This window comes from Vicugna pacos, chromosome 1 (genome assembly GCF_048564905.1).
Source record: "Vicugna pacos chromosome 1, VicPac4, whole genome shotgun sequence".
NCBI classification, from domain to species: Eukaryota; Metazoa; Chordata; class Mammalia; order Artiodactyla; family Camelidae; genus Vicugna; species Vicugna pacos.
Window position 1 is genome coordinate 64,535,271 of NC_132987.1, and position 27,707 is coordinate 64,562,977.

At 42.6% G+C, this 27,707-nt stretch overlaps 1 protein-coding gene and 1 long non-coding RNA gene across 4 annotated transcripts in view; one reads left to right on the forward strand and one right to left on the reverse strand.

Annotated features, from left to right (window-relative positions):
- Positions 1–27,707, reverse strand: part of LOC102532976 (kalirin RhoGEF kinase) — a 443,405-nt gene that overhangs the window by 133,699 nt on the left and 281,999 nt on the right. For both annotated transcript variants that reach the window (XM_072963937.1, XM_072963936.1), the window contains exon 10: positions 23,465–23,587. In XM_072963937.1, coding sequence (XP_072820038.1) covers positions 23,465–23,587 — 123 coding nt within the window. The remainder of the gene's footprint in view (positions 1–23,464; positions 23,588–27,707) is intronic.
- LOC140697757 (uncharacterized) lies at positions 13,683–17,375 on the forward strand. Of its 2 annotated transcripts, none has more exons than XR_012075085.1 (3): positions 13,683–14,781; positions 16,894–16,992; positions 17,196–17,375. It is a non-coding gene; the product is annotated as an uncharacterized lncRNA (long non-coding RNA). The 2 variants fall into 2 exon arrangements; XR_012075093.1 differs by having other exon boundaries at positions 13,683–14,689.

Consider the following 27,707-nt stretch of genomic DNA (forward strand, 5'->3'; position numbering starts at 1 on the left):
AACCTCAAGGCTCTTTTCATTGAACCATTTACCTCTCTAAGACTCAGTGTAAAATCTCCGTCTCCTCTGCTTCTCTTACTTTAATCACCCTTACGCCTCTGATTTTCAATACGACATTGTAATTGTTTATTTGCAACTGCTATCCTTTTGCTTGCAACACACTTCCAATGTGTACATGTTGACTTTCAGAGAGAACTGAATTCTCCCAGAAGGAAGAAGCCCTATCTTTACTTATCTTTTTTATATCTACTTTTTATCAATGTACCTAGCCAGTACAGTGCTCTGCTCTCAGTAGGTACTCAACCCAAAAACTCTGCCGCCCAGCATCTTGTCAGCAGTAAGGCTTGGAAATAGATGTTTACCTTATCTCCTAGTGTAGGTAGCACCAAGTTAAAGGATAAGAAGTGACCCAAAAGTTCCTTTGTAAGCCACTTATTTAACATTGGGAGTGTGTTTTCCATGTAAATGGGAGTTAGATTCCCATGACAAAATAAAGAAATTTACTTTGAGCACATAGCATGTTTAAATACAGTACTGATCTAGCATGTCATGTAAAATCAACCAAAATTTTTAACTCAGATGATACAAGAAAATGCTTTTTCAGTTTTCACCCTGGAGAATCAGGCACACATTCCCCCACCGTCTGCTGGCTCTTGCAGGGAAGGAAGCGGTGGACTCTGACAATGGCAAAGTGGTCTTTGTGGGAAGCAGTAGGATGGAAAGGAAGAAACTCGTTGGTATCAGTGATATATTAACCCACCACATTACATCTGCTGGAAGGATATCTTCCTAGGTGTCCTGAGCAAGGGAACAAACAATAATAGTTGCCTCCAATAGGGCAAGTTGTATGTACAAACAAGGAGTAACTAATGACTAGTTCTAATCAGATACTCGTTAAATCAGAGATTGTACCAATCTGCCAGGAGTCCACTAATTGGGACTGATACAAAAAATAACTGTAGCAGATGCCAATAGCCCCCCAGTACAAACAGTCTGGGTGCTGAGCTGATCTCTGGGAACCTAAACGCTGGCTTTATCACATTTACATATACAATCATCACCCCGTCCCATTCTCATACACATCATTACTTGCTGGAAAGTATTTTCCTCTCTATATCTAAAATGCTTCAACACCTTTTCCTATTAATGATAAATGGGGCAATTTCAGAACTCCATACTTCTTAAGTAAAGTTCTGTTTCCTACAGTCTAACTTTTATGTGTTTAAGAATGTACCTAAGTGAAGAGTTCTGAGAGAAGAAAAGCAGGTGTTCTTTGCTGGGGTGTTCTCCTTTACTGACTCCTTTTCTTTCCTTCTAATCTTCACTAACCCTCTTCATTTCCATGTTATGCTCAAAGGAACTTTGATGTATTTCCCCTCAGCTGCAAGCTGGAAGCCGAATATCTAGGCACTCTCAGGCAAGATAGCAAAAGACATAATGAGAATTAACTATTGGCATATTACCTACTTAATATAATGATAAAATGCAACACCTTCTTTTGGACAAAAGTGTACTGTCAATTCTAGAGGTTGCCAATACCAATGACAAAATATGATTTGACAGAAAATACCAGGTCCAGCTTGTAAGAAAGGACCAGCCAGGCTCCAGAAAATGTGGCCACCCCTAAGGGACTGAGGACACAAAGCAAAGAAGAACTTTCTCCTTGACCCTCCCCGTCGATGCTTCCAGGGCATGGAGAGCAGTTGAAGGCAGAGACTGGGCTGTGTGTAAGCCAGGCCTAATGCTTAAACTGGACAAAAAGAAGACAGTGTAGCTAGGAAGAGACCTAGAAGCCAGAGGTTGGCCCAGACCTACAAGCTGGGGCTGAGAGGAGGATCCTAGGCAGCTGAGCAATTAGGAGATCAAAACCAGGAGACTGCCATGCAGACACAAAGCTCTGAAGACCGCAGAGGGAAGCATTTAATCCTCTTCCCACTGAGCAAGTCCCAGACGCAGCCAGCTGGCGTCCACATCGCTGCTGGGAAGCAACCCGCCATGCTCAGAATTTGATAACACGGTCTCTACCCTGCCACCCTTCCCCCTTCCTCCATCTCCTCACTCAGCCCACACTGGAAAAATAATGATGGGGAACATGTAACCACGACAGAAGAATGCGGACAAAAGTATTTTAGGAGTGAAGAAGGCAGACCTAAGCCTTCAGATGCGGATATGTGGATTTGCCCAGTCGCCTGGCCCTGTAGAAGTTCATTCTCACGTGGAATTCTTAAAGCCAAAGAAATAGCAGTCGGTGAGACAGCGTCCTCATGGAACAAAGGCGATTAGGGCCACCTGCTGCAGGGATGGCAATTCAAGAGCCGGGTGGGGGGAATATACCCAAAGTGATGTCCTCTCAAAAGAGTAACTGCAGTGTTGCTCCTTTTCCTGTTTTCCATATTCTATGTTTGGCTGTCAGTGGGAGGCAGTGGGCATGAGAGGGAAAAGACAGGGCTTTAGAGAGACAAGACAGTTGGCTTGAAAACACTGTTGAAAATATTGAGGCTTGTGGATTTAATTTTCTTTTCTGTTCCATCCTGAAAAGGACAGATCGAGAAAGGTGCGCCTGATCCAGGGAAGTGGGGCTGGGTGATGGGGTGAATGAGCAGAGGGGCTGGTCCACACTTCTGCCTCCACCCCAGTTAGCACAGTGCTCCTGAGTCCTTTCCCCTCTTGTGGTCACATACAGCCCTGAGTGTCCAGGGCTGCCTGTCCACATTGACATGGATCTGCAGGAGCTCACAGCCTTGGACTGTCTTTACAGATGTTGTTCCTGCTCACTTTCCACCTTCGCAGACCCTGGACCCCTCCTACTGGCCCCATTCTTACCTTAGCTAACCTCGCTGGGTTTGATTCACAGATCCTATGGAAAAGGGCTTCTTAACAGAAGCACTATTACCATTCTGGGCTGGACAATTCTATGCTGGGGGGGCTGTTATGGGTTGAGTTCTGTCCCTCCAAAAAGATATGCTGAAGCCTTAGCCCCCAGAACCTGAGAATGTGATGTTTTATGGAAATAGTGTCAATGTAGGTGTACTTAATTAAGATAAAGTCATACTGGAATTGGGTGGCCTATAATTCAGCATGACTTGTGGCCGTATAAAAAGATGCCACATGAAGATACAGACACACAGAGAGTGCCATGTGACGTGAAGGCCAAGATTGGAGTGAGACAAAAGAGCACCAAAGACTGCCAGCAAACCCCAGAAGCCCAGAGAGAGAGGCTGCGAACAGATTCTCTCTCACAGGAGGAACTAACCCTACCAATACTGGATCTCAGACGTCTAGTCTCCAGAAATGTAAGACAACACACTTCTGTTGTTTTAAGCCACTCAGCTTGTGGCACTTTGCTACTGCAGCCCCAGGAAACCAAAACAGGGGCGGTTCTGTGTACTGGCTTCCAGTTGACAAACACTATTTGAGACCATACGCCCCAGTGAAGGAGACCATGCAACTCTCTCAGCTTACAGTGCTTTCCTGATAATCCTCCAAATGGCAGAAGCCTTAAGAAATCACTAATCATATGGTTCTCATAGTACAGGATTGAGGGGCAGATAAAGGAGCTTAGGGGAGAAAAGCAGTGCTCAGGCCCTACCCAAGATTACTAAAATCAGAATGGGCCAAGGGTGGGAAAGGGGAGTATCTGGAAGCATGTCTTTTGTTTTTGCAGGGCAGTGGAAAGGGGTAATTAGGTTTACTCATTTATTTTTTAAATGAAGATACTGGGGATTGAACCTAGGACCTCGTCCATGCTAAGCACGTCCTCTACCACTGATCTATACCCTCTCTCCTGGCAGCATATTTTTTTAAAAGCTCCCCAGGGAACTATAACTGCAGCCACTATCTAAGGTTGACACCACTCATCTAAGGGCAGGGCTCACAGCCTGGGCTGAAATCCTAAGGTGAGAGAAGTCTAGCTTTTTGCCCTAAATTAGCTACAGGCTTTGAATGAATAATAATGCTTCTGAAGAACAGAAAAATTTGGAGAATTAAGGACTGTAATGCACATAACACTTCACTTAGTAATCAAAATACAGGAACTGTGGTTTATGAAAGTGAAAACTAGACATACCCAAGTTGTTCAACAATAGGGGAACAGTTCATACACTGTGGTCCAACCACATGACGCAGTCATTACAGTGTGTCCTGAAGACTGTGCAGGGATCTGAGGGAGTGTTCCTGATGCAAGAATTAAATGAGGAAGTCAGGATAAATCGAAGTATGGTTTTCTTTCCTTCTTTCTTTCCTTCCTTCCTTCCTTTCTTCCTTCCTTTCTTCCTTCCTTTCTTTCTTCCTTCCTTCTTTCTTTCTTTCTTTTCTTTCTTTCCTTCCTTCCTTCCATCTGTCTATCGGAATAAAACTGCTACTGATAATGGTGGCTGTCAGTGTTGGATCCACTTACAAACACTATTACATGTGGTAGATTATGCTATTACATTATGTTACCGGCAAGCAAACTGAGGCTTGGAAAGGTAAAATAACTCGAGCAAGCTCACAAAGCTGGTGAATAGTGGATGCTGACATGGAATTCACATTTATTTGACTCCAAGCAAAACATTCTTTGCATTCTGCTGCGCTGAATGGAAAATTTCCAATAAATATTAATAGTTTATATATAATTATCTCTAAGTTATACTAGGGATGATTTTTCTTTTCCACTATTTCCTTGTTTCCAAATGTTCTATGGTGAACATGAATTAATTTTATAATCAGAAAAAGTTGAAGAATCACTCAAAGTATAAAAATTATATGCAGGGCATTCTTTAGAAATGATTCCAAAAAAGTAAACAAAATTGTCTATTTATATACTTTTGTTTCTTTTTTGTATGTGTAAGAAGGAAAATGGGCAAGCTAACTGTGATTGCCTTGGGATGGAGGGATTGGGAAGTGGGAGTGGAGGAGTAATTAGCATTTTTATTCACACATATCTTTGTAATGTTTCACTTGTTATTACCAGAAACAGGAATCTCTTTCAGAATTTGAAAAATACGATTTAAAAGAAATTTTAAAGGAAAAGATAAAGATCTAATATACTTCTGTCAGTTGAGCACACTTCGAAATACAAATAAATTTCATTATAAATGTATTTACCTTAGAGATGGATGCATTTCCTAGTTCTGGGATCCTGAAGACACTAATGCTTGACCAACCACTGTGAAATATACAATCACACAAAAACGCAAAATCTCCCTGTAGCCCCAGTCAGAGATTTCAGCTTTCTCAGTTTGGACTTTATGACTCTGCTCATTATAGCTTAGAAGAAACATGATTTTGATATGACACATATATGCAAAAAAGACCCAGTTAAAAATAATCACCTATGAAGTCCTGGAAATATTTTCCCCTGGGCACAATGCCACCATCAACTACTCAGGACCCTGAGTTGTCTCCCTCAGCAGTCAAAAATAAGAGACATATCAAATTTGAAAACACTTCAAAATGAGGCAGACTCTCAGACAACACCCCAAGAGCCTGTGTCTGGAATGGGGCCATGTGGTTTGGTTGAAAGCCTTCTTTATCAGCATCATATAAAAATCTAAACCCTAATGTCCATGGCATGGAGCTGACAGCAGCACAGAGTGACAGGCAGCGGCCAGTCCTTGGGTACCTATGTGTATAAAACTGACAAGCTGATGTGGATTGAAATGCTTAGGACCCTTTAAATAAAAATAAGCAAAATAAAGATGGAGTGATGCAAAGATCACAGGAATAACAGGAGAGATCTATATCTAGAAGAATCATCCTCCCTCTTCTAATCTTGCTGGTGCGCTCTGCGACTGGGGTGTCAGTGGCTTTAGAAGGCCTAGGTCACAAATAGCTCACCTTCCCCAGGTGTGCCATTAAGCTCATCATCATCATCATCCAAGAGAAACATGGCTTTTAGCCACAGGGCTGTATTCCCTGATTAGACCCCTCTGAATGCAAGCCAGCCCTGGAAGGGTACTGCAGTATTGGGAGGGACCCTCAACCAAGGAAAAGGAAAACCTTGGCCTCTGCAGTGGCCCTGGAGGTGTCTCTACTCATGACTGGAATTACTGAGCATTGCCATGTACCCTGAGCATCCAAAAAAGGGTGACTTATGTTCAGAATGATCTGTATACAAGGCATGGAAAGTTTAAACTGTATTTGAGAAAGTTTACATAAATAAAAATGAAATTTGAAAAGTTTCAGCATGAAGAGCTTAGAGTTCAGTCTTGGTTCTCTGTGAAATTAAATGATGTAGAACAGTTCATTCTCCAAGGACGAGAAAAAAATGAGGTGTAACAGTAATACAAAGTGATGACATGATGCTGAGGGCACAGTAGGTAATGAATGATCAAGTTAAGATGTATAGGCCTGGAGAAGTTCTCAGAAGGAGGGACATTTTTGAGTCAATTTTACAAAGTCTAAAATGTGAAGACAAAGAGGAGGAATCTGTCAGGCAAAAGAGCGGCTTGGGCAAGGGTCCAGATTGGCAAGTCAGGAAGATGTGAGGGGTCTTGGTGAGGAACTGAGAGAGGGATGGTCCTGGGGTTTCCTCCTTCAAGTCAGGAATGGAGATGGAAAGCTTGCTGGGGGTGTAGAGCAGAAGTGGTTATTGGCTCTTCAGGAAGAACAGCCCACCGGCCCTCAGAGAAGCACAGTTCAGGAGCAGAGAGCCCAGCTCTAGCCCTCACTGTGGGCCAAGCCCCAGACAGTATGAAAGTGGCAGGAAGAGGTGTGAGGGAGACAGGAGAGACACAGAAAGGAGAGTTCCATGAAGAATGGGGCCACCTGCACACTCTCCTCAAACAGGGCCACATTCAGAGATTTGGTCTAAGATGGAGGGGACACCATATATCCACCAAGAACTGTTCACCACAAACTGTCAACCAAGACCCAGGGCCCTCTGAGACCTCAGGACCCCTCTTTCAACGAGGGAACAACATGTTCTTTGTATTTCCTTTCCTTAGAAGATTGACTCACCCATTGGAGCATTTCCTTGGAGCAGAGATGCTATGGGAGATCAAAGTCTCCCTACATACGGCCCCCAAGGGAAAAGGCAGAAAACGAACAGCTCGAGATTGGACCATGAGGCAGGGAAACGTCATGAGGTTCAGGCTCACATCCCATCATTCACCTCGCTATCTGGAGTTCTTGAATGTTCCTAATATTCGCAGGCCAAGAAGTGTCTTCCATGACCACAGACTCTACCCAGAATCCTCACAGCCACGAAAACCTCAGCAAGAATCATAAGCAATTCAGTACAAAACCACCCTCAACATGACAAAGGAGAAATTAAGCAATGGAGTTATGTGAATGGAAACACAATAAATAGGAGTGAGCTGGCCAGGAGGCGGGGTCTGGCAGGCCATGAAAACCTACACAGAATTCCAAAAAAGGTAGATCCCAAAGTCACCGTAGACCCCGAGGGCTCTCTGGAAGGGCTTGGCATGAACTGGGGCAACACTGTTTGCTGGCAGCAGGGGTTTCCTGTTCCCTCTGGGTACAAGGGTATGTAAGATAAGTGGTCAGAGCGCTGTTTGTACAAAGCATCATGGTGTTTCCATTTCCATTTCCAAAATTGACTTTTGACCCCAAAGTCTCACTGATCTACACTTATATAAACATCAGAATGAGGCTTATTAAGTCACTAGCTTTAGCTTTAGAATGTGGAAAGTTTCCTCAGCTAATCCTGCTGCACATGGGAATCTGGCCCTCAAACAGTGTCAGAAGTTTGTGGTGTGAAGAGTTCAGTTAAACTCAAAGACTGGTCAGCACATTCTCTCTCTTGGGAAACACCCGGTATGGGGCAATATCATCAATCTTTTCTGTATCTTTAGCTCCTCTTTTCTGAGCATGTTCCAGACATGATCTCATCCACTGTCACTATATCCCTCGAAAAATAATGATGATAATTTACATCTGCTCTGCGCTCTCAACTTAAAGTGCTTTTAAGTACATTATCTCATTTAATGCCTACTTCAACTATGATGGAATAAACAGTTTTTTGTTTTGTAGATGTAGAAAGGAGGTTTGGTGAGGTTAGGTGATCTGCACATACAGCTGGAATAGCTCTGGGCCTCCTACCCAGGGTGTTCCAATCCCTTATCCTTCCTTCTCAGTGGACTTTGTTGCTTCTCACAAGAAAAAAAGGAGGAAGAATTTATAACTCTCATTTTGTTGATGGTGAGACTATAGCTCTAACTATTGAAATGGTCTTCATGTGAGGCATAGGGTAAGGAAGGAGAGAATATGGGAAATTACCACGTTCAGGTCATCTGGTACCAAACCATCTGGCCACCTGAAGCCATGGTGGACTGCAATTCCTTGGGGGGGGGGGACGGTAAATCTAAAACCTCAAACTTTTCTGACACTATAAATTTGTAAACTTTAATTGGTGTGACAGTTACAGCAGGTGGGTCAGACCCAAGCTTTGCATCCAAATAACCCTCTCTTCTTTATCTGTATTTTTTTAAGCAAATGAGACTGATCTTGTGAATTCTCAAGACACTAAAAAGTCCATAATATTAGGCAGAGTCCAAGCCTCATGAAGAAGAAGAAAACTGAAAGATGTCTATCACATGGATTTGGCACTCCCTTTCTAGCCTTACTCACTGCCCCTTTCTCTCAACATTATTTTCAAATTCTAGGCATGTGATGGACTAAAGTCCACCAGAGTTATTTCAGTCCATAATTGGCATTGCTAGAGCTCAGATATATTGTGCAAAATAGCCCACAGTGTGAAACACCATGGAGCTATGTAATTACAGCTGACGTTGCCAATATTTAACGCTGTCGGCTCCCAGAATGTAGTAGGACAGCTGTACTAGTCTCTACTGAGGCCCAGAGGGCAGTGCACTGGGCTGGCTGGGCATTTGCCTTATGTATCCCCAGATCACTGAAGGCACCTCTCTTGATGAGGCTTGGATGTCACCTGGCACCACAGGAGGCCACTAGAGCTCAGCTCTCTGTGCCCCAAACTTGGCTGCCTTTCCAGGTGGAGTAACTCAGAGGTAAGGCTTTGTTCCTGTCAGAACTTGGCAGTGGGCTTTTCTCCTGTTAAAAATTTATCCAAACAAAATTGGTTCATAAAAATGCCTCCAGTTGCTCATTGGCAGAGAAAAAAAACACATAACTGCTTGGTGGGCTGTTCATGTTGGTGATGGATGTCTGATTTTTGGTTTTCATAGTATATACACTGAAGCCCTTTCACTCTTAGGTGCTGGTTGCTGACTCTCACTGCCTATCCCAGAGGCACCTCCACCCACAAGTCCTCAAAATCCCCTTACCCTTCAACCCAGACATTTTTGATCTTCCCATCACCATGAATGCCACATCAAGGGAGTGCTCACCTCATGGAGCTCTTAGGGGTCCTGGAAAGCAATGCCCACCCAAAATCACACTTGGATCAGAGCCAACTGCTGCGCCTTGGACCCTGACTACAGCCCCTATTTCAGGAAGGGATGTCCCAAGAGAAGATGGGACAGACATGAAGGAAAAAGAGGAGGAAGAAGAGAAGGAGAGAAGGAAGACGGGGAGGAAAGAGGGTACAAAGGGACTTTTTTGAAGCACTCCCATCCACCCACCACCACCACCACATCCACCACCATCTATGCACCCTACTTCAGCCAGTTTTAGGGGCTCAGAAGGCCCTCACAGCCCTCTAACATACATGCACCTACAACAAGAAGTGAGCAGCTTGGGAGGGTGCTTGTAAAGTGCCATTCTCTGAAGCTTTCTCTTGGGAAAAGATTCGAATGCCTGGCTGAAATCCAGTCCTCTGTTTTCAATACTTATTCTCCGTCTCCTTATCCATTTCTAACCCCACCTGCTTTTAATAGTCTATAATTATAAATTACCAGAATCTGGGAAAGAGTAAGAAGTCTTAATATTAAAAACTTCACCAGCAAAAACATAAAACAAAGCAAAACCCAAAACCACTGTACATGTGTATCTATTACTATGACTATACCATTAAGTGAGAAAAGCTGGTGACCAACATACATACACATATAAATAGAGAAATATCTGGAAGAAGAAACACCAAAGTATTAGCAACTGTTAAGACAGCTGGACAACCGAGTTGGGTGGATTATTTTTGTTCCTTTTTGCTCATCTGCACTTCTATATCAAAAATGTGTAGTTTCGTATTTAGAAATTTAAAATATAATAAAATAGACACTTCACTTGGAAAAAAATCAAAATGAGAATTTAATAAGTTCAGTTTTTCCTGTTACTCTATGTACATATGTGCTAGAAGCATGAGCTTTGGGGTCGGACTGCCTGGCTTCAAAGCCTGTTTCCTGCACTTGAATGTTCCTCTCTAGGCCTGATTTCTCATCTGGAAATTGAGGGTAATATTAAAACATACTCCACAGAGATGTCTCCAGGATTAAATGAGATATTTCTTCTAAAGGTATATATTCAATAAATGGCAGTTATTATTATGACTTATTCATATATTTTTATTGCATAGGCTTAAAACTTCACAAATACTTTTCAAAATATATTTATCCAGTAGAAATGTTTTCACTGTGGAATTTGCACACATCTTTCACGTGCCCCCTCTTAGTTTCAGCTTAGACAGTGCTAGCTTCCAAAAGCCCACAGTGTCATAGAAATGAAAGGAGGCAAGAGAAAGGAAGTCAATTTGGGCAGGTTGACCTGTGTTGAAATTAATTATTGAAAGGCATGGTAATACATGGTTTTCTTTCTGAATCAATACCGGGCAGACGAGAAAGATTTCTTCTGGAACAGCTTTCCTTGTTTCCTTTCTAAAACATGTCAGTGAGATTCAGCAATTTTGTATTCTTCCCATCGGTGTGTTTTGTCACTGTGTAAGGTTAATATGTTGTTACCTTGTGAAACTAGTGGTCACACACTTGGTACCTCTCTAAAGAGGCCCCATGTGTCAGAGCAAGCTTTGGAAGGAAGAGTACTCTCAGTTGGTGCCCAGATTCTCTCTCCTTCCTTCTTTTCTGAGATCCTATGGCAGGCTCATCTCCAATCCCATTAAAGAAATCAAATGGAATCACACATCCTACCAATAGACTGGTTCTCCATATCAGGTCCCAATGGCAGCTAATCCAGCCCTGCTCTGGTGCCCACATTTGATAATTAGACTTTTGTCTTGTTCCTAAGATCCAGCTCTTCCTTACCTGGTGCCCCAGCAATTGACTGCAAATGCTACACTTTTCTTCACTTTACCTGATTTGTAGCCCAGTGACTGGAGCCTGCTATCTGTGAACAACCTTCCCAATGCAAACTGCCCATCCTCCTCCTTGGGTCTCTGAGTACATTGGCTCCTGGATGACCAGTGTTGGGTACCCACTACCTACTACCCCGAGGCAGGATGTGCCATTACTCTATTGCCTTTCCTTGGTTCTGACTGGTCAAATTGGATGGCCATCTCTTCCATATGCTTAACCCAAGGGCCAAGCTTATCTGTACTTGTAGCTGATCTTTCTCCTTGGCACCTGGCCCATCTCGAAGGACAAGCCTACTCTTTCCAACCTAGTTAGGCAGACCATACCCAGCTGAGTCTTGAGAGATGACAGCATGGTACTTGATAACTTATCCTGAAAGGGAGTGAGGCTTAGATATATCCATTACCACCACGACCACGGTCCCCACTGCTGCCACAGAGGCTACCATTTATCAAGCATCTCTTATGAACCAATTTCTCTATTAGGCACATTCCAAGTGTTATTTCTAACCCCTACATCACTCTTCAGGGGAGGTGTCACCACCACCATTTTAGAGAGGACACTGAGGCTCAGGGCAATTAAGCAATTGCCACAAAGCCAATAAAAGAACAGACTGATTGCAAATGCTACATTTTTCTTCACTGTATCATATGTCCAAATAGATGGAAAATTAGAACTGAGAGGGATGGCTCAAACAGGCTTGTAGAGCTATCAAGGGGGTGTGTTTTGGAAACAAGGAGGTTTCATTAATAATAGCCTGACCTTAGCAAAAGGTAAAAAGAAAGAGACAAAATAATCTCCTGGGCTGGTTCGAGTGTAGCCCACCATCTTGAGCTAGAAAATGGAAATGAAGCTCCAGGCCAGACCGATTAACTGGTCAAGTTAACTGCTGAACTGGCCAAGCTCTAACAGTCAGCAGAGCCAGCTGGGTATATATGTTTCAGATAAGGCAAAGGACAGGTAAAGAAAGGTAACAGGCAGTCATAGGATTCCCAGAGTCCTGAAGTCACAAAGAAATTTTAGATGAAGATGTCATAGAGGGTCATGAAGGTGACCCTGGAGTCCAAGGGCAATCTTAGACACAGGAGGGAAAGAGTGCCACTCAGCGGTCGTACGATCACAGTGCTAACATGTGGCTGTCTGAAGGACCACCCAGAGCCACGCATAGGAGAGAATTAGGAACTGGTTCTGGGGTAGAACTGAGGCCCCTGCCAGGCCTGATCCCAGAGACATCCAAAGTTTCTGTGAATCAAGAGACTCTACAGCATGGAAGGTGGTTGAGAGCCTGGGCACTGGAGCTAGACTCCTGGGGTTTGAATACCAGTTCCACCATTTACTAGCTCTGCCAACCTGAGCTAATTATTTCACCTCTTTGCCTTAGATTCCTTATCTGTAAATGGGAATATCAGTACCTAACTCATGGGATGTTATGAGAATGAAGTGAAGAGTGTCTGGTACATAGAAAGTACTCAGTAAGTGTTACTGTTCTTATCATTACTGCTGTTGTTTTAGGGTCTCCTCAACAGGGAGAAGGAAAAAATGTCTATCAACAAACATGACAGACTGAACAAAAAATATGACTAGGTGAGTTGTCTTGGACACAAAATCAATATACTGAACATAAAATCAGTATACTTCTTTGGTCTGATTTACCTTTTGTTTTGTTGTTGCCTTTAAGGTCCCTTTGAAAAGGGCCAGTTTTATTCACCTCTAATCTTACTCACCTCTCTAAGGGAGAACTTTTGAAAGGTAAAAAAAACTTCACCACATTTCAGCCAAAAGAGGGAGAGAGTTAGAGCCTCCTGAGCAGTCAGGCACAGTGTGATGCTAACTATCCCAGTCAGAAAATCATGGAAACTTAGCAGGGCTGGGGACATGGACAGAGTACTAAGGATTACCATGCCCTCTTGTCAAAATTGGTTTTCCATGAAACCAATTTATAGGAAATAATTTCATCTGAAATAATCTGTTAGGCTTTTTTTTCTTCAATTAAAAGAAAACAGAATAGTCCAAAGAACTCACTCAAAATTTGACTCCAAAGATGCTTCTTGCCAAGTGTGGGATTCTGGACTGGGGCTGTCCACGCTGACTCCTGCTCAGTGCAATCCTACTAGTTCTATCAGGATGGCCACCAATTAGGTCCTGGGTTATATGTTTCTGAGGCCTGTATTTTTTAATGAATATTCATTCAATCCACCTCTCTTCCATTTATCATTCTTAGAGTTGGAAAGGACCTCAGACATCACCTGGCCTGATATCCACCCAACAAAGGAATCCCCTCTATACCATTCATTCCTTTATTTTTCAAGTGCCAATTACATGTTAGGCTCACTGTACCAGGCATTGGGATAAAAAGGCTAATAAGATAAAATTTCTGCTCTAAGGAAGGTCACAGCTGGGGAGTGAGGTCAGCATAAAATTGATTATGACACTGTGTGATAACTTCCATGACAGGGATGTGACCAGAAAAAGTGGTAATATTTGAGATGAAAGTTCAAAGAGGAACAGAAGTTGGTCAGGAGTAGTCAAAGTTAAAGATGTAGGAAGGATTAAAAAGGAGACAGCATTGACACTTGAGATCATGACATATTTAGGTAAAGTCTGGGACAGGAGGAATACAGAGTGGAGCTGAAAAGGAAAACCAGAGAAGGCAATAGCCAGCTCATAAAAGGTTCATAATATCAAGAATTTGAACTTTATTCCAATGGGAAGACACCTATGAGTTCTATAACAAACAGAGTAGCAGGATGAGATGTGCATTTTAGGAAAACCACTCTGGTAGCAGTGTGGGCACGGAGTAAAGGAGACCACGACTAGAGTCAGGGAAAACAGGAGGGTATTGAAAGCAAGAGATAACGAGACTCTTATCTAGGGCAGAGACAATGAAAATGGAAGGAGAGGGACTTATTAAATACATAGAATCAGTAATCTTTGCAAAAGACTCATGAAAGGTAAGAGCAAGGGAGGAATCAAGAATGACTCCCAAGTTGCTGGCTTGAGCAGCTGGGTGGTTGGTACCCTTCACTGACACAATACAGGAGGAAAAGGACACCTGGAAGGGGTAGGAGATGGTCAAATAAATTTTGGACACATTGGGTTTGAAAACCCTCTGAAAAATCAAAGTGGAAGAGTCCAGAAAGCCAGTGGGTTTTCGAATGGGAAGCACAGGGATGAGATCAGAGATGAGACATGGATTCGGGAGCCATCATAGTAGGCAGTGGCAGTTGAGGTCATGAAAGAGTATAAAATCATGCAGGCGGCATAAAGTGAGAAGAGAAGGTCTGAGGAAAAAAATCCTGGGGAAAAGGGAGACAACTCTAAGAAGGACCAGTCAGAAATACATTAAGGAAACCGAGAGAGCAAAGTGTCATAGAAGGCTGACAAGGTCAGATGCTTCAGAAAGACCAATGAATATCTGAAAAATGTCCTTTGGATTTAACAAACAAAAAGACTTTGGTAAGATTAACCTCAGCTGGTCAGAGAGAACAGAAGCTCAACAGAAGCTCAAGTCGAAGGGCATCTAGGAGGTGAGGAAGTGGAGATGCATGTATAAAATGTTCTCTCAAACACCTGGGCTGTCAAGGGAAGGAGAAACAGAGGAAAGTAGGGTCCAGAAAAGGTACTCTTGGCTTCATTTTGTTTGTTTGCTTGTTTGTTTCTAAGATGGGGAAAACCTGAGAATGTTTATATCCTAAGGACAAAAGTATTGCCTCTACTCGAAAACCTCCAGTGATAAGCACACTACATCAGGAGACATTTCATTCTGGTTTTGGACAGCTCATAAAAAAGCAACTGTGGGTTAGAAATGATACCTGAATTAAGCCAAAATTAGCTTCACTATACCTTCTACCCTATCTTTTTTACAGGAAGCCTTCAACTATCAAACCCAACCCCTGCCTTCCATAAAAAATTATTTACTCAAAATTGGTCATAGCCAGTTACTTTAACTTCACTCTCCTGGCAGCATTCCAACAATCACAGCCTAGTTTGTCAATATCCTTTTGAAAATGTATTTTCAGAGCAAATAGCTGAGCCCCATGGAAACTAAATGAGCTGAAATCTCCAAGTCTCTTTCTTCAGGGGCTAGAGTTTCTTGCGGATCTGCTCAATTCTCTTTGCTGCAGACTGTCAGCACCTTGATCTTGGACTTCCCAGCCTCTAGAACTATGAGAAATAAACTTCTGTTGTTTACAAGCCACACATTCTAGGGTATTTTATCATAGCCATAGCTGAACAGACTAAGCCATACTAAATGTTTAATTGTTTCAATTCCTAATTTAAATTTAGGCTTTTCTCTGCTTTCCTAAATAAATGTATACAATTCAAAAGAAAAAGAAGAAAATGTATTTTCAGGAATTAGGCACAATATTCCATATGCGATCTAAACAGTCAGCATATAAAGAAATTCTTATTTCTCCAGTTTAGAGGTTATATTTTAATTTGTATCATTACTCAAAAGCCTTTAAAACTCTTCTTTGCTCTAAGAGCAATGTCTAAATCCTTCCATGTAAAGGTTAAAGTTCTTGAGAGTCTGGATATAACCCATACTCTTTTGAGCTTTCCTATAAGGCTTCACTCTCTACACTGTAGAACCCTTTGCTTTCATCAACTTATTGATGTTTTATTTACAGCGTCACAATTTTTAAGAGATGCCAGGAAATCTGAGGACTCTCATAACCACTGCAGTTTTCCTTGAGCCAGAATTGAAATCATATCAGAACAGCATTTCCTATATCCTCTACCTGATGGAGCAGACGACGGTCCTCTCCAGTAACCATCACGGCTTCTTTTTGCTCTCCTTTAATCTCTAATATTTCTCCATATTGTTTACTACTCCCAGGTTTGTAGATCTCATATAGATGAGAGCCATTCTGATATACCCTCAACTCTCCTATTAAACGAGTCCTTTAAACAGAAAATCTTTTTCGATTGTCATTTTTTATTTATGAGCTCAATACCCTAAAGTCTCAGGAATATTTATTATCTTTATCTTCTTGTGTTAAAGTTTAAGGACCTTACTTGTTACACATGCCTTTGGTTGATATATAGATAAGGGAGGCTATAAATATTGCTTGCAATCTGTATTCTTGATTTTTTTTTTAACCTAAGTTGACCTCAGGGCATTTCCTTCAGAAGATGCTTCTTTCTGTGTCACCTGTGTGGTGCCTCACACATCTGGTTTTGGCTTTACTGGGATAATTTTCTCCTTCGACTTTAAAATTCACTTAAATCCTTCTAGACAGACCAACAAGGTTTTCTGCCAAAGCACATCCTTCCCAACCTTTACAAGATGCACTCTGCTCCTTGCCAGAAGCCCATCATCCTGGCTTTGTACGATATAGTCCAGAAAACTTTTAAAAACACCATTTTCACAGGCAGCCACTTGTTTCTCAGCCTCCCTTCTCTTCCGTAGTCACTGCCATCACATGGAACAAGAGATAAAAAACACCACCTGTGCTTTTGAATCTTTCAGTTTGTTACCCAGAACTTGAAAGTCATTAGGAATGCAGTCACAGTTTCTTCTGAGCATGCCATTTGTTCCACTCAGGAAGCAGCAAAAGTGGGGGAACCATTCATAATCTTGATAAGAAGTTTTTGGCAGGCTCTCTATATCTTGGATATTGGCTCTGATCCCCTCTCAGTTTTCCACATCAAGTGTATACAAAGTGACCTTCAAAACCCTTGGTTGGGAATTATCCACCATATAAAACATCTTTCTTCTTCCTGACAGTGGTCACAAGAGCTCACGCCAGCAACTTCTCTCCAGAGCTCTGTTAAGGAATGTCCTGAGTCCACCCCAACAGGAAGAGTGCCAGGCAAGATCCAAAGGGTAATTGTCCCTCATTTCTCTGCCATTTCACATTCTTCCACTTGCCCGCTTCATGACATTAATTTATCTGCATTTTCCTGGCTTTCTTCCTCACTACTTTTCTTCCATCCTGCCTAAGAACCTCTCATCTTCTCTAAGAAACTAGAGTGCAATAAAGTATCTGTTTAAGCTCTCCCACCTTCTCCTTCTGCTTGCATTTGCAGCTGCTATAACTGGTCACCATCTCAGGTGTGAAAAGAAAGACGGGACTTACTCCAAAGGTCACTACACCACCGCCAGGCAGGCATGTTTCCTGGATCACCAAATGAACTAAGGGTTTACCTTGGTTTCACTAGATGTGCTCCTTGAAAACGAAAAGAGTAAAGACTATGCCTCCTCTCTTACTGTGGACTTAAAGGGTTTGAATATGTTTGCCGTATGTTTTTCCACTGAATTGTGAGTTCCTCAAGACAGAACTGTGCATCTCTTTAATTCTCCATGGTGCCCACCGAAGATTTGACAGGCCATGGAAACCGAGTGCAACTGTCACTCTGTGGGCACACGCTCCCCATCTCCAGGGATTATCCCGTTCCACCTTCCTTTAGGACTCTGGTAGGTTAGCTGATTACACCTTGAGCATCTTTGCCGGGCAAGGTCCCCGATAGGTCCACTGAAATGTTTTCCTTCCGTTCTTGCCTATTTTGACTCCAAGACTCAGGATGATTTAAAATAAAAGATGTATTCTATTCAAGTTTGAGAAAAAAGTGAGGGTCAGATACAGAAATAACTAACCAGAGATTATTGAATGGACTACTTAATGATGCCTGTATTTTTGTATTTCTTTAAATCTTTTTTTAAATGATCTGTTCTTTCAAAAATGTTACACTAATGCTTAGCTGCTTAAATGTGACTTGGTGCTTTGAGATTTTAAATAATATATATTTGAATGTAAATGCTTGCTAATTTTTGACTAAACTAGCTTACAGACAATCTGGCATTTCAGATAATGAGGTTATAAAGCAGACCGCTAACACAGCAGGCACAGCTGCATCTAAACCACAGGCCCCTGATTACTTTCCTGCTGAGTCGTGGCAAGGATCTCAGGACAAAAGGGCAGTACCACTGCCCAGTCTACCTCCAGGGTAGATATGGACACATCCATGCCCTGCCAGCTACAATCTTATGGGCAGCAACTCCATCCCTAAACTTGTTTATACTCCCAGTGATACCTAACATGCAACACACACATACAAAATACATGTATACATACAAATGGCCAATAGGCACACACACAAAATGCTCAATATCGCTAATTATCAGAGACATGCAAATCAAAACAACAATGAGGTATCGCCTCACACCAATCAGAATGGCCATCATTAAAAAGTTCACAAACGATAAATGCTGGAGAGGGTGCTGAGACAAAGAAACCCTCCTACACTGTTGGTGGGGATGTAAACTGGTGCAGCCATTATAGTGGACAGTATGGAGATTTCTTAAGAAACTTAAAAAAAAAACAAAATAAAAACAGACTTATCATATGATCCAGCAATCCCACTCTTGGGCATATATCCAGAGCAGTCTCTAATTCAAAAAGACATGTGCATCCCAGTGCTCATAGCAGTACTATTTATAATAGCCAAGACAATGGAAGCAACCTAAATGTCCAATGACAGATGGACAGATGACTAGATAAAGAAGTTGTGGGGTGTGTGTGTGTGTGTGTGTGTGTGATGGAATATTATTTAGCCATAAAAAGAATAAAATAATGTCATTTGCAGTAACATGGATGGACACAGAGATTGTCATACTAAATGAAGTAAGCCAGAAAGAGAAAGAAAAATACCACATGATATCACTTATATGTGGAATCTAAAAAAAAACACAAATGATCTTATTTATAAAACAGAAACAGACTCACAAACAAAGGGAACAAGCTGATGGTTACCAGGAGGAAAAAAGGTAGGGGGTAAGAAGTGATAAATTAGGAATTCAGGAGTTACAGACACTAACTACTATATATAAAATAGACCATGAGGTCCTACTGTACAGCACAGGGAACTATATTCAATACTTTGTAATAGCTCATAATGAAAAAGAATATGAAAAGGCATACATATGTATAACTGAATCACTATGCTATACACCAGAAACTAACACATTATAAACTGACTATACTTCAATAAAAAAATAAATATAAACAAACAAAAAAACAAAACACATGTATGAATATTTAAATATATATATGTAATAAGTGAGTTTTTTTTTTAATTGAATTTACTCTATGACCTGAGGCATTGATCAGTTTATAGGCAACTTGAGTCAAGTATCTCTCCAGACCAGGAGGAGCTCCCACTGGCCCCCAGCTCTTCTATTTGAGCAGGGACAATCTCAGTGGCTTAGACTAGAAAGCCCTGTAGAGACAGATCCTTGGTGCATCCCCTGGCCCTGGCCTCTCACCATCTGCCCGTCAGGCTCTCATGAGTGAGGCTCCTTTCCTCACTCTGCTCCGCTTCTATTCAGACTATTCAAAGAGTGCCATCTGCAGGATGAAGGGAGTACTCATAAATACTGAATTCATCTCCTTCAAATGGTAGTTGAAGAATTTTTTTAAAACGTATTCAAGAACTAATCAACACAAAACTGATGTTAAAGTTTAATAACAGGTGATGAATTGCTACATTCAGCCTTCACAGATATCATTTGTATTTATTTTCATGACTGCCTTAAATGTCTTTACCCCAAAGGGTAACCAATGGTGAGAATCACAGGTGTCCCACTGTCCCTGGAACAGAGAAGCGCTTGTCCAGGGGCTTTATGCTGCCCCTTGACCTCTCCCCAGGGGCATTTCTCTGTTTTTCCCTGCAGAAGGGCAAATTTCCAGGAGCTGCTACCAATGAAACAGCTCTCTTCGTGCTTTGATTCATCACAATTTTTTAAATCTGAAAGCACAGAATGGGAGCTTAGAATTCCCTTGTCTCATCAGTCTCAGGTCAAAGAATCATAAAATCATGAAGCTGGCAGAGGCTCCTTCACTGAATCATGACCCTCTGTCACGCTGCTGACAGGCGACCCCCACCCAGCCTCCTACTTCTCACTGTGTGTGACGCCCTTCCTGACCATGTCTCATACCTAGCAGCCCACAACAACCAGGAACAAGTTCCAATACTTTCACTTTGTGCCACTGATCTCTGCCCAACTCAAGAATGATCCAATTCCTGATGAAACTCACTTCTCTCCTCCCCACGGTTCTCACCTAATTGAGAACAGAAGCAAGAGAGAGAGCACCCTTTCCTGCCCAATCGCCCCCTCTCTCACCACCTGAACGTGATGGTCATCTTGCACAGAGCAAAGCAGGGCTGAGGCAGGTGGCTACTCACAGTCAGAGTTGGTTTTCCTATGTGGACTCCCAATTCTAGGATGCTAGGCAGCTCCACTGCCCACTCCCTTCCCTAGCCCGGGGACAAGGGAACAAGACAGGATTAATTTCCTGACTACAAGCCCCGTCTCTAGAGGCCTATGTCCAGGGCAATGGAGTGACCACATAGCCCCTCACTCAGGTGTTACATTTGTGGCCTGCATCTGCTGCTGCCCTTTTCAGAGGAAACCCACTCCTAAAAGCATGAGCCTTTTGGAAGGTAGAACCCTCTCTCCTCTCTCATAAAGACACAGTGCTGTCGGAAAGCAGAGGCGGGGGAAGCGGATTTTATCAAGAGATTACTCATTGGCGGGACCAGGGAAAAGGAATGCGTGTGAAATGGGATGGCCACAGCACCACCCCCTGCCCCATTCTTGCTCTTTGCTCCCAGTTTCCACGAGGAAATTGAAACTCAGAAGTGAACTTTACACCCCATTCCTACACCTCAGTAAGGAGGGACAGCATGGAGTCAGGCTGAGAACATGAGTCTGGAGACAGACCTGGGTCGAAACCCTGGCAGAGCCACCAGGTGACGTGGGTGCTGAAGAACTTTCCGAGCCTTCGTGTTCTCTTCTACAAAATGAGGCTAATACTGTCTATCACTCAGGATTGGTGGGAGACAAAACACATAACAGACCCATAAGCTCTCAAAAATGCGTCCGTCCTTTCTTCAATATGAATTTAAGTTAACGTGTCTCCAGTGCTAAATGAAAGGCATTGTCCCACATGAAGGGACCAGTTAGAAGGTGGAGGAGTAACTGGGAGCAACAGGGTTGAAGTTGGGGTGGCCATGACACTTGCTCAGTTGTAACAATGCACAAAAATGGCAGCCCCCTCATGGGCCTACAGCCAAGGTTGGCATTGCCTATGAGGCTACAACAGGAAGAGAGCAAGGAGTGGGCTGGATCAGGGCTGTGGGTGGCTCTGGGGATGTCCTTCCCAAGCGAGGAGAGCTGAGCCATGGGACAGCCAAAAGGCAGGGGAGCCAAAGCTATGGGATGGCTCTATAACAACAGGTTATCCCAGGTACCACAGTGTCCAGTCTCAGCAGGCAGGGAGTCCAGATGGCCCTCTCCCACCCCTTGCCCTCTAACAGACTGGACAGGCACCAGAGTGCCTGGTCACCCAGATATTTTGGGTCTGTGCTACATCGTGTCCACCAAAGGCACACTGAGGCTGTGTCTGCATTATGTTGGCAAAGTCCAGCTCATTCTGCAGAAGGCCCTTGTGTGGCTATAAGCTTGGCCTTTTGCTCTTATGGTGGTAGTGGTGAAATATACGTAACAGAAAACTTTTTAAGTTCAGTGGTGTTATTAAGATTCACGCTGTTGTGCAACCATCACTCCCATCCATCTCCAGAACTCTCTATCTTGCAAAAATGAAACTCTGCACCCATTACATAATAACTCCCCATTCCTTCCTCCCCTCCCACCAAGTGCCTGGCAACCACCATTCTACTTTCTGTCTCCATGAACTTGACTATTTCAGGCACTTTATATAAGTGGACTCCTAGGATATTTGTCCTTTAGTGACTGACATTTCACATAGCATAGTATCTTCAAGGTTCATCCATGTTGTAGCATGTCATATTTCCTTTCTTTTAAAGACTGAATAATATCCCACTATCTGCATACACCATTTTTGGTTTACCTATTCATCTGTTGATGAATACTTCGGTTGCTTCCACCTTTTGGCTATTGTGAAAAATGCTGCCTGATCAAGGGTATACAAATATCTCTGCACATTCTGTTAATTCTTTTGGGCATATACTGAATCATGTGGTAATTCTATGTTTACCTTTTTGAGGAGCTGCCATCCTGTTTTTCACAGTGGTTGCACCATCTTACATTCCCACCAACAGCACACAAAGGTTCCCTGTGAGGCTCTCTTTATTCCATAGGTTGGGTCTAATCCACCTGCCTCCCCAGGTTCAGGTCGCTGCTGACACGGCCCTTCTGGCTCTTGTCAGCATCACTTGTGGCTCCCCTGGAGATGGGATGTGTTCCCACTACACCCCGTCCTCCAGCAGGTTCCTTCCTTGGCAGGCCCTCTCCTTTCTCACCCACAGCTCACATCCGTCTGGGGCTGGTCGCCTTCCTGGGCGAGGTTTTGGGCTCTGGACAGCGCCCAGCATGACACCACACTGAGGACTGCCCATGTAATGGGACCAGAGCCAGCCCTGGCTAATGCTGTGATGTGGCAAACCTAAGCTCTGTCAGACTCCCTACTCCAGCAGCAGCCACCTCTCTGTCCCACACTGATGCCCTTCCAGGTGCCCCTCCTCTGCCTTCTTAAGAGTTTGATTTCCTACTACAACTGATCACACCTGACAAAATAACTGGACAGCAGTATCTCATCTTGAAAGTGAAGATTTGCAGGATCCATTTGGAAAACTCCTTGAGAGGAATATAAGGGAGTTCGGATAAAATTTGGAGGGTAGAGGCTTAGGACAGAAACGCTCCTGTAACTCTCCATCATTAAGACAAATGGTTAAGTTCTCACACAGCATCTTTGTGAAAATTAGAAAACGGTGCCCTTTTTAGATCAGGTATGCAGCTCAGCTAAAAGGTAAACATTGTGCAAATGACAGACCACATATTTTGCCAGTGACATAAAGGCACACTCTCTGGGCACATTCAGCCTTGTGGGTGCACTGCTTGGTGAACAGGTTCCATTTTCCTCCAGGTCCTGGAAAGTACACAGCTTTGCAAGTGGAGCTCATGTTAATTTTCAGTTCCCACTTGCCTGCAGCAACAACCATAAGCAGTAACTTTGGCCTATTGATGAATATAATAACAGCATCTCTCCTGCCATCACCACCCTGTGGGCAAGGTTTTGACAAAGCATGCTGGCAGGAAGATTTTCTTTGAAGACCATAAACTGAGGGTTTACTTAACACTCACCTGGTGATCCAAGAGCAGACAAGAGTCTCCTTGCATCAGGCAGGAAGGCAGTCTAATAACCATGGGCTATCCAACCAACACGTCCACCAAACACCAAAGCCATAACCCTGGTCTCCCATACCCGGCTCCACACACACGTGAGCACAGCACACAGCCACCTACAGCATCTCACCTGAGCCACCTCTTCAAAGTCATCATGCCTCTTCTGCAGGGCCCGGGCTCGATGCAGAGACTTCCCGACGCCTGTGTGTTTGCTGAGAAAGGCTTCGCCATGGTTTTCAATCCAGTCTAACACCTGGCCAGAGAGGGAAGACAGAAACAATGACTTCTTGGCAGAAGGAAAGACAAGTGACAATATGTGTGACCGCTAGGCTCCTCAAGTCCCCAACACAGTCAGAGAGCAGCAGTCAGGTGGAAATGCCCAATCCACAGCAGATACAGGGGATTTCATTACTGTCACTGGCAATATAACAATCTCACCCTTCACAACATTCAGCTTATCTTCTCTGATGTCCAGAATCTCCCCTCATTACTTTTTCAGTTTTCTCAGCCTTAATTATAATTAGCCCATTATTTTAAACAAGCTACACAGACCATCAGGCACAGTTCAACCCCCTCACTACCTTTGTTCCAACCATGTAAGGTCAGACACATTTCCAGGAAATTAGGCAGTGTCAGGTCAGGGCAGTTCCTTGGCCCTCCTTCCACCATAAAAATGCCCATAGCAGGGGGAAACCAGTCCTGGGGGTCCTGCCTCCTTGTGCTCCTGGGACACTCTTCCTAATCTTGGAAAGAAAGTCCAGAGTAGTCAGTCTCCCCTGGAGCTATGCTCAAGACAGTTGATCCTCAAGACAACTGCCCTCTCTGTCTCCTTTCCACCTCCTTCCAATCAACATCAACCAACCAAATAAGTAAGGTCTTTAGTAGCTATGATTTTCCTGGGTAGCAGTAGAGTTCTCTTTGTCCTCCAGACTTAAAATCTAGTGATCTGGCCATAAGACATTTTCCTTGGAGATGAGAGGAGCTGTCAAATTGGTCACTGGAGCAGTGGAGAGATGAATGAGGAGATGTTGAAGAGGGGAGAAAATATGTGGTCCTGGAGGGCACTTGACAGGGGAATTGGAAACCCTAGGGTAAAAGCCTTGAACTGTAGGGAGGATCAAAGCCTTTAGTCCATTGTGCATTTGCCCACACAGCCTAACAAAATGTATGCCTCCCGGGCAGAAGGGAAGCGGTTCATCTGGGCTCTGAGGAGCTGGCACTCAATAAATCAGATGGCCACAATTAAATCAGAATTACAGTACAGACACACCTGTTGCAGACCCTGCCAAAACTCAACTAAGCCCACTCTGCTCCTACTGTACTAAACTTCAACGAAACATTTGATGAATGAGGTACTAGTTTGCTCAGATTTTGGAAGGACCTTTGGGAAAATAATTTAGATGAACTATCCCTGTTTCAAAGAATGCTTTAATCCATTCCCCTGTTTCTTCTATGGATTGCCCTGTGGCAAGCAGACAGATCAAATCATTCCATGGACGGTAGGCACAGGAGTTCTGGTTCTACAGAATCTAGCCTTTGGCTTCACTTCCTCTGACATTTGAAATAAATTAATGCCTGCAATTGTGCAAAGTATGGAAGCTCTCAAAAAAGTCTTCAGTGGCAGTATCATAAAGTCATACCAAGATGGTATGAATTAGAGAAATGCATATATATATGTGTGTGTGTGTGTATACACATATATATAAAACAAGGTTTAACAAACATGCACAGTACAAAGCCAGGTCAGGTAATTGTCTATTAAAGTGAAGGGGAAAAAAGGCTTTTGTAAAAAATTACTTTATATAAACATTAGTGTAAAGATTTTAAATACTTTAGCAACAGGGATTTACTATATAACACAAGGAACTATATTCAATATCTTCTAATAATCTATAATGGAAAATAATCTGAAAGATATATATATATAACTGAATCATTTTGCTATACACCCAAAACTAACACAATATTGTAAATCAACTATATTTCAATTAAAAAAAAGATTTTAGACACTTTATATAACAAATTCTGGCCATTTAAAAAAATATTCTGGAGGTACATCTGTAAAAAGAAACTGCAGTAGAAAATGAAATGAATTTTTACCTTTTGCAAACAATGAAAGGCAACCCTGAAAGGAATTTTAAATATTGCTTTCTTTGAAGGAAGAAGAGCCAACTTTTCTCTTGAATTACTTATGGTGAAATTTCAATAACAAAAAAATCAGGAGAATGCATTTGTACTTAATTTGCCACATTGTGACCCCACAATTCTGTACTATAAAAGGGATGGCAAGTGTCAGGGTGCAAGGTCAAAGGTAAAACTTCTAGTCACAAACTTTCCCATGCATTGTGTACCGTGGATAGTGTCGTTTTATCATTTTCATGCATACTTTAACTTTTATTAATTCCTTTTTTGAGAATGAACTGAAGCTTGGAGATAATTTTTAAAACAAAAGAGCTGTCTTGGATCCTTTCATGAGTGCTTTGAAATTTATGCAGTATTTTCAGATTATGATTTTTTTTTTAATTTTGTTTTGAGCAGTTAAATGTGACTTGCTTGTCTGGCACTTTATTCATGAATTTTATTTTATTCCATTTCATTTTTTATCTCTAGCTTTAATAAATATTCTAAACAATATTCTAAAGCAAACTGGTTAAAGAGAAATGTTCTTCATCCACTAGCTCACAAATGGTTAGCTTTTATACTCCCTGAGGGTGATTTACAACTTTTAAACTTTTTTTGAAAAAGCAGTTTCTTTTTAAAGTCATTTTGCTTTCTTTAAAATGTCCATTTGTTTTCAGTTAGTGACACTTAGTTTACTTAATTAGCTCTACCTTTACAATTTAAAAATTGATTTATTTCATATTTAGGAGAATTTTACTTAGTTTAAACATTACTTTGACTGCCCTGTGATGTTATATGGCCTCCATCTAGTCCATCTTCTGCTATTAGACCTGGATCTTGGTGACAAAATTACTTTAGCAATACATTGAGACTGAAAAAGTACCTGAGGACAGATAAACATAATCAATGTATGATGACTTCTGGCAATCTTGTTTCACATAGTTCATTCAGAGCCAGCATAGCTCTCTTGACCCTTGATGTCTCTGAACCCTGGGAGTACAATCCAGCTTCCTACGTGGACTGCACGGCAGAGAAATGACACCATCAGCGCCTGACAATTACATGACACACCGTAAATTAACGTGCAGCATTTAAGTCTAGTGAGTCTCAGAATCTGAACACCACTGGTTGAAGAATAAATTGAGTTTCCTGCCTTACCCTGGACCCTACCAAAGTGTAAGCACCCATCGAGGTACCCCTTATTAGCTGCCTCCTACTTAATTGATCTCATCCACAAGATCTTATTTAAAATACTCAATTATCAATTATAGTCAGGATAGTCCAGGATGATGGATAATCATACCTATATATGGCTCTGAATTAGTGTTCAAGTTTCCAACAAAAGGAGGTTTTTTTCCTTTTGTTTTTGTCTGAGGGGTCTTCAGGATGCAGAGGAGCACATGTGGGATATGACTATCCACATATTCAAGCAGGTGTTAGTCTCACTGCAGCCTAGCACCAGGCACTAGGACAGCCCGAGGTGCAAGACTGAACAAGACAGGTGCAGTCCTGACTCCAGCAGCACAGGCTCGGTGGGTAACGAGCACTAGACACGAAATCACACAGCTCATCAATAACTGCAAGGGTGACAAGTGCCAACAGCAGGGAGTTTCACTATGAAGAAGTGAGGTTTAGCCGAGGTCTGAGAGACAGGAGAACTTAACTAAGCTTGGAATTAAAAAGCCCAGCCTGGCTTGGGTAGGCTTAAGTAGGAAACGCGCCCAGAGAGGGCAGGCACCAGGTGGCGCTGAAGCCTGGTGTGCGGAGTCCGATTCCAGCGTTGGAGGAAGGCAAGCACGGAGGTGGGGAACAGGAGGTTCTGGCAGAAATTCTGACAAGAGGTGATGGTGGCTCAGGTAAGGCCAGTGGCAGTGTCTGCGGAGAGATTAGCGGACAGAATGGGCAGGATTTGGTGACTGGGCATGGGGTGAGGGAGAGGCAGGGAGAAGACTGACCCTCTAGGGGTTAGGCTTGAATAACTGCGTGGAAGAGGAACTTGTCACTAGTGCAGAGGCAAGTGAGTTACAAGGGACAGCACAAAAATTAAGACTTTTTCTTAAGTTTTCTTTCCATTTTCATACTCACACTCTGGTTTTAATAAACGACAGGTGTGCCTCTGAACCTGAGTAGGAAGTAGCACCCAATGATAGTTGTCAATCTGATTCTGGCAAGATGTACCTTTAATTTCAAAGAAATAATTTTATACACTAAGGTTTAAAAGTAAAGTAGAAATTGTTCATAGAGCTGGATTC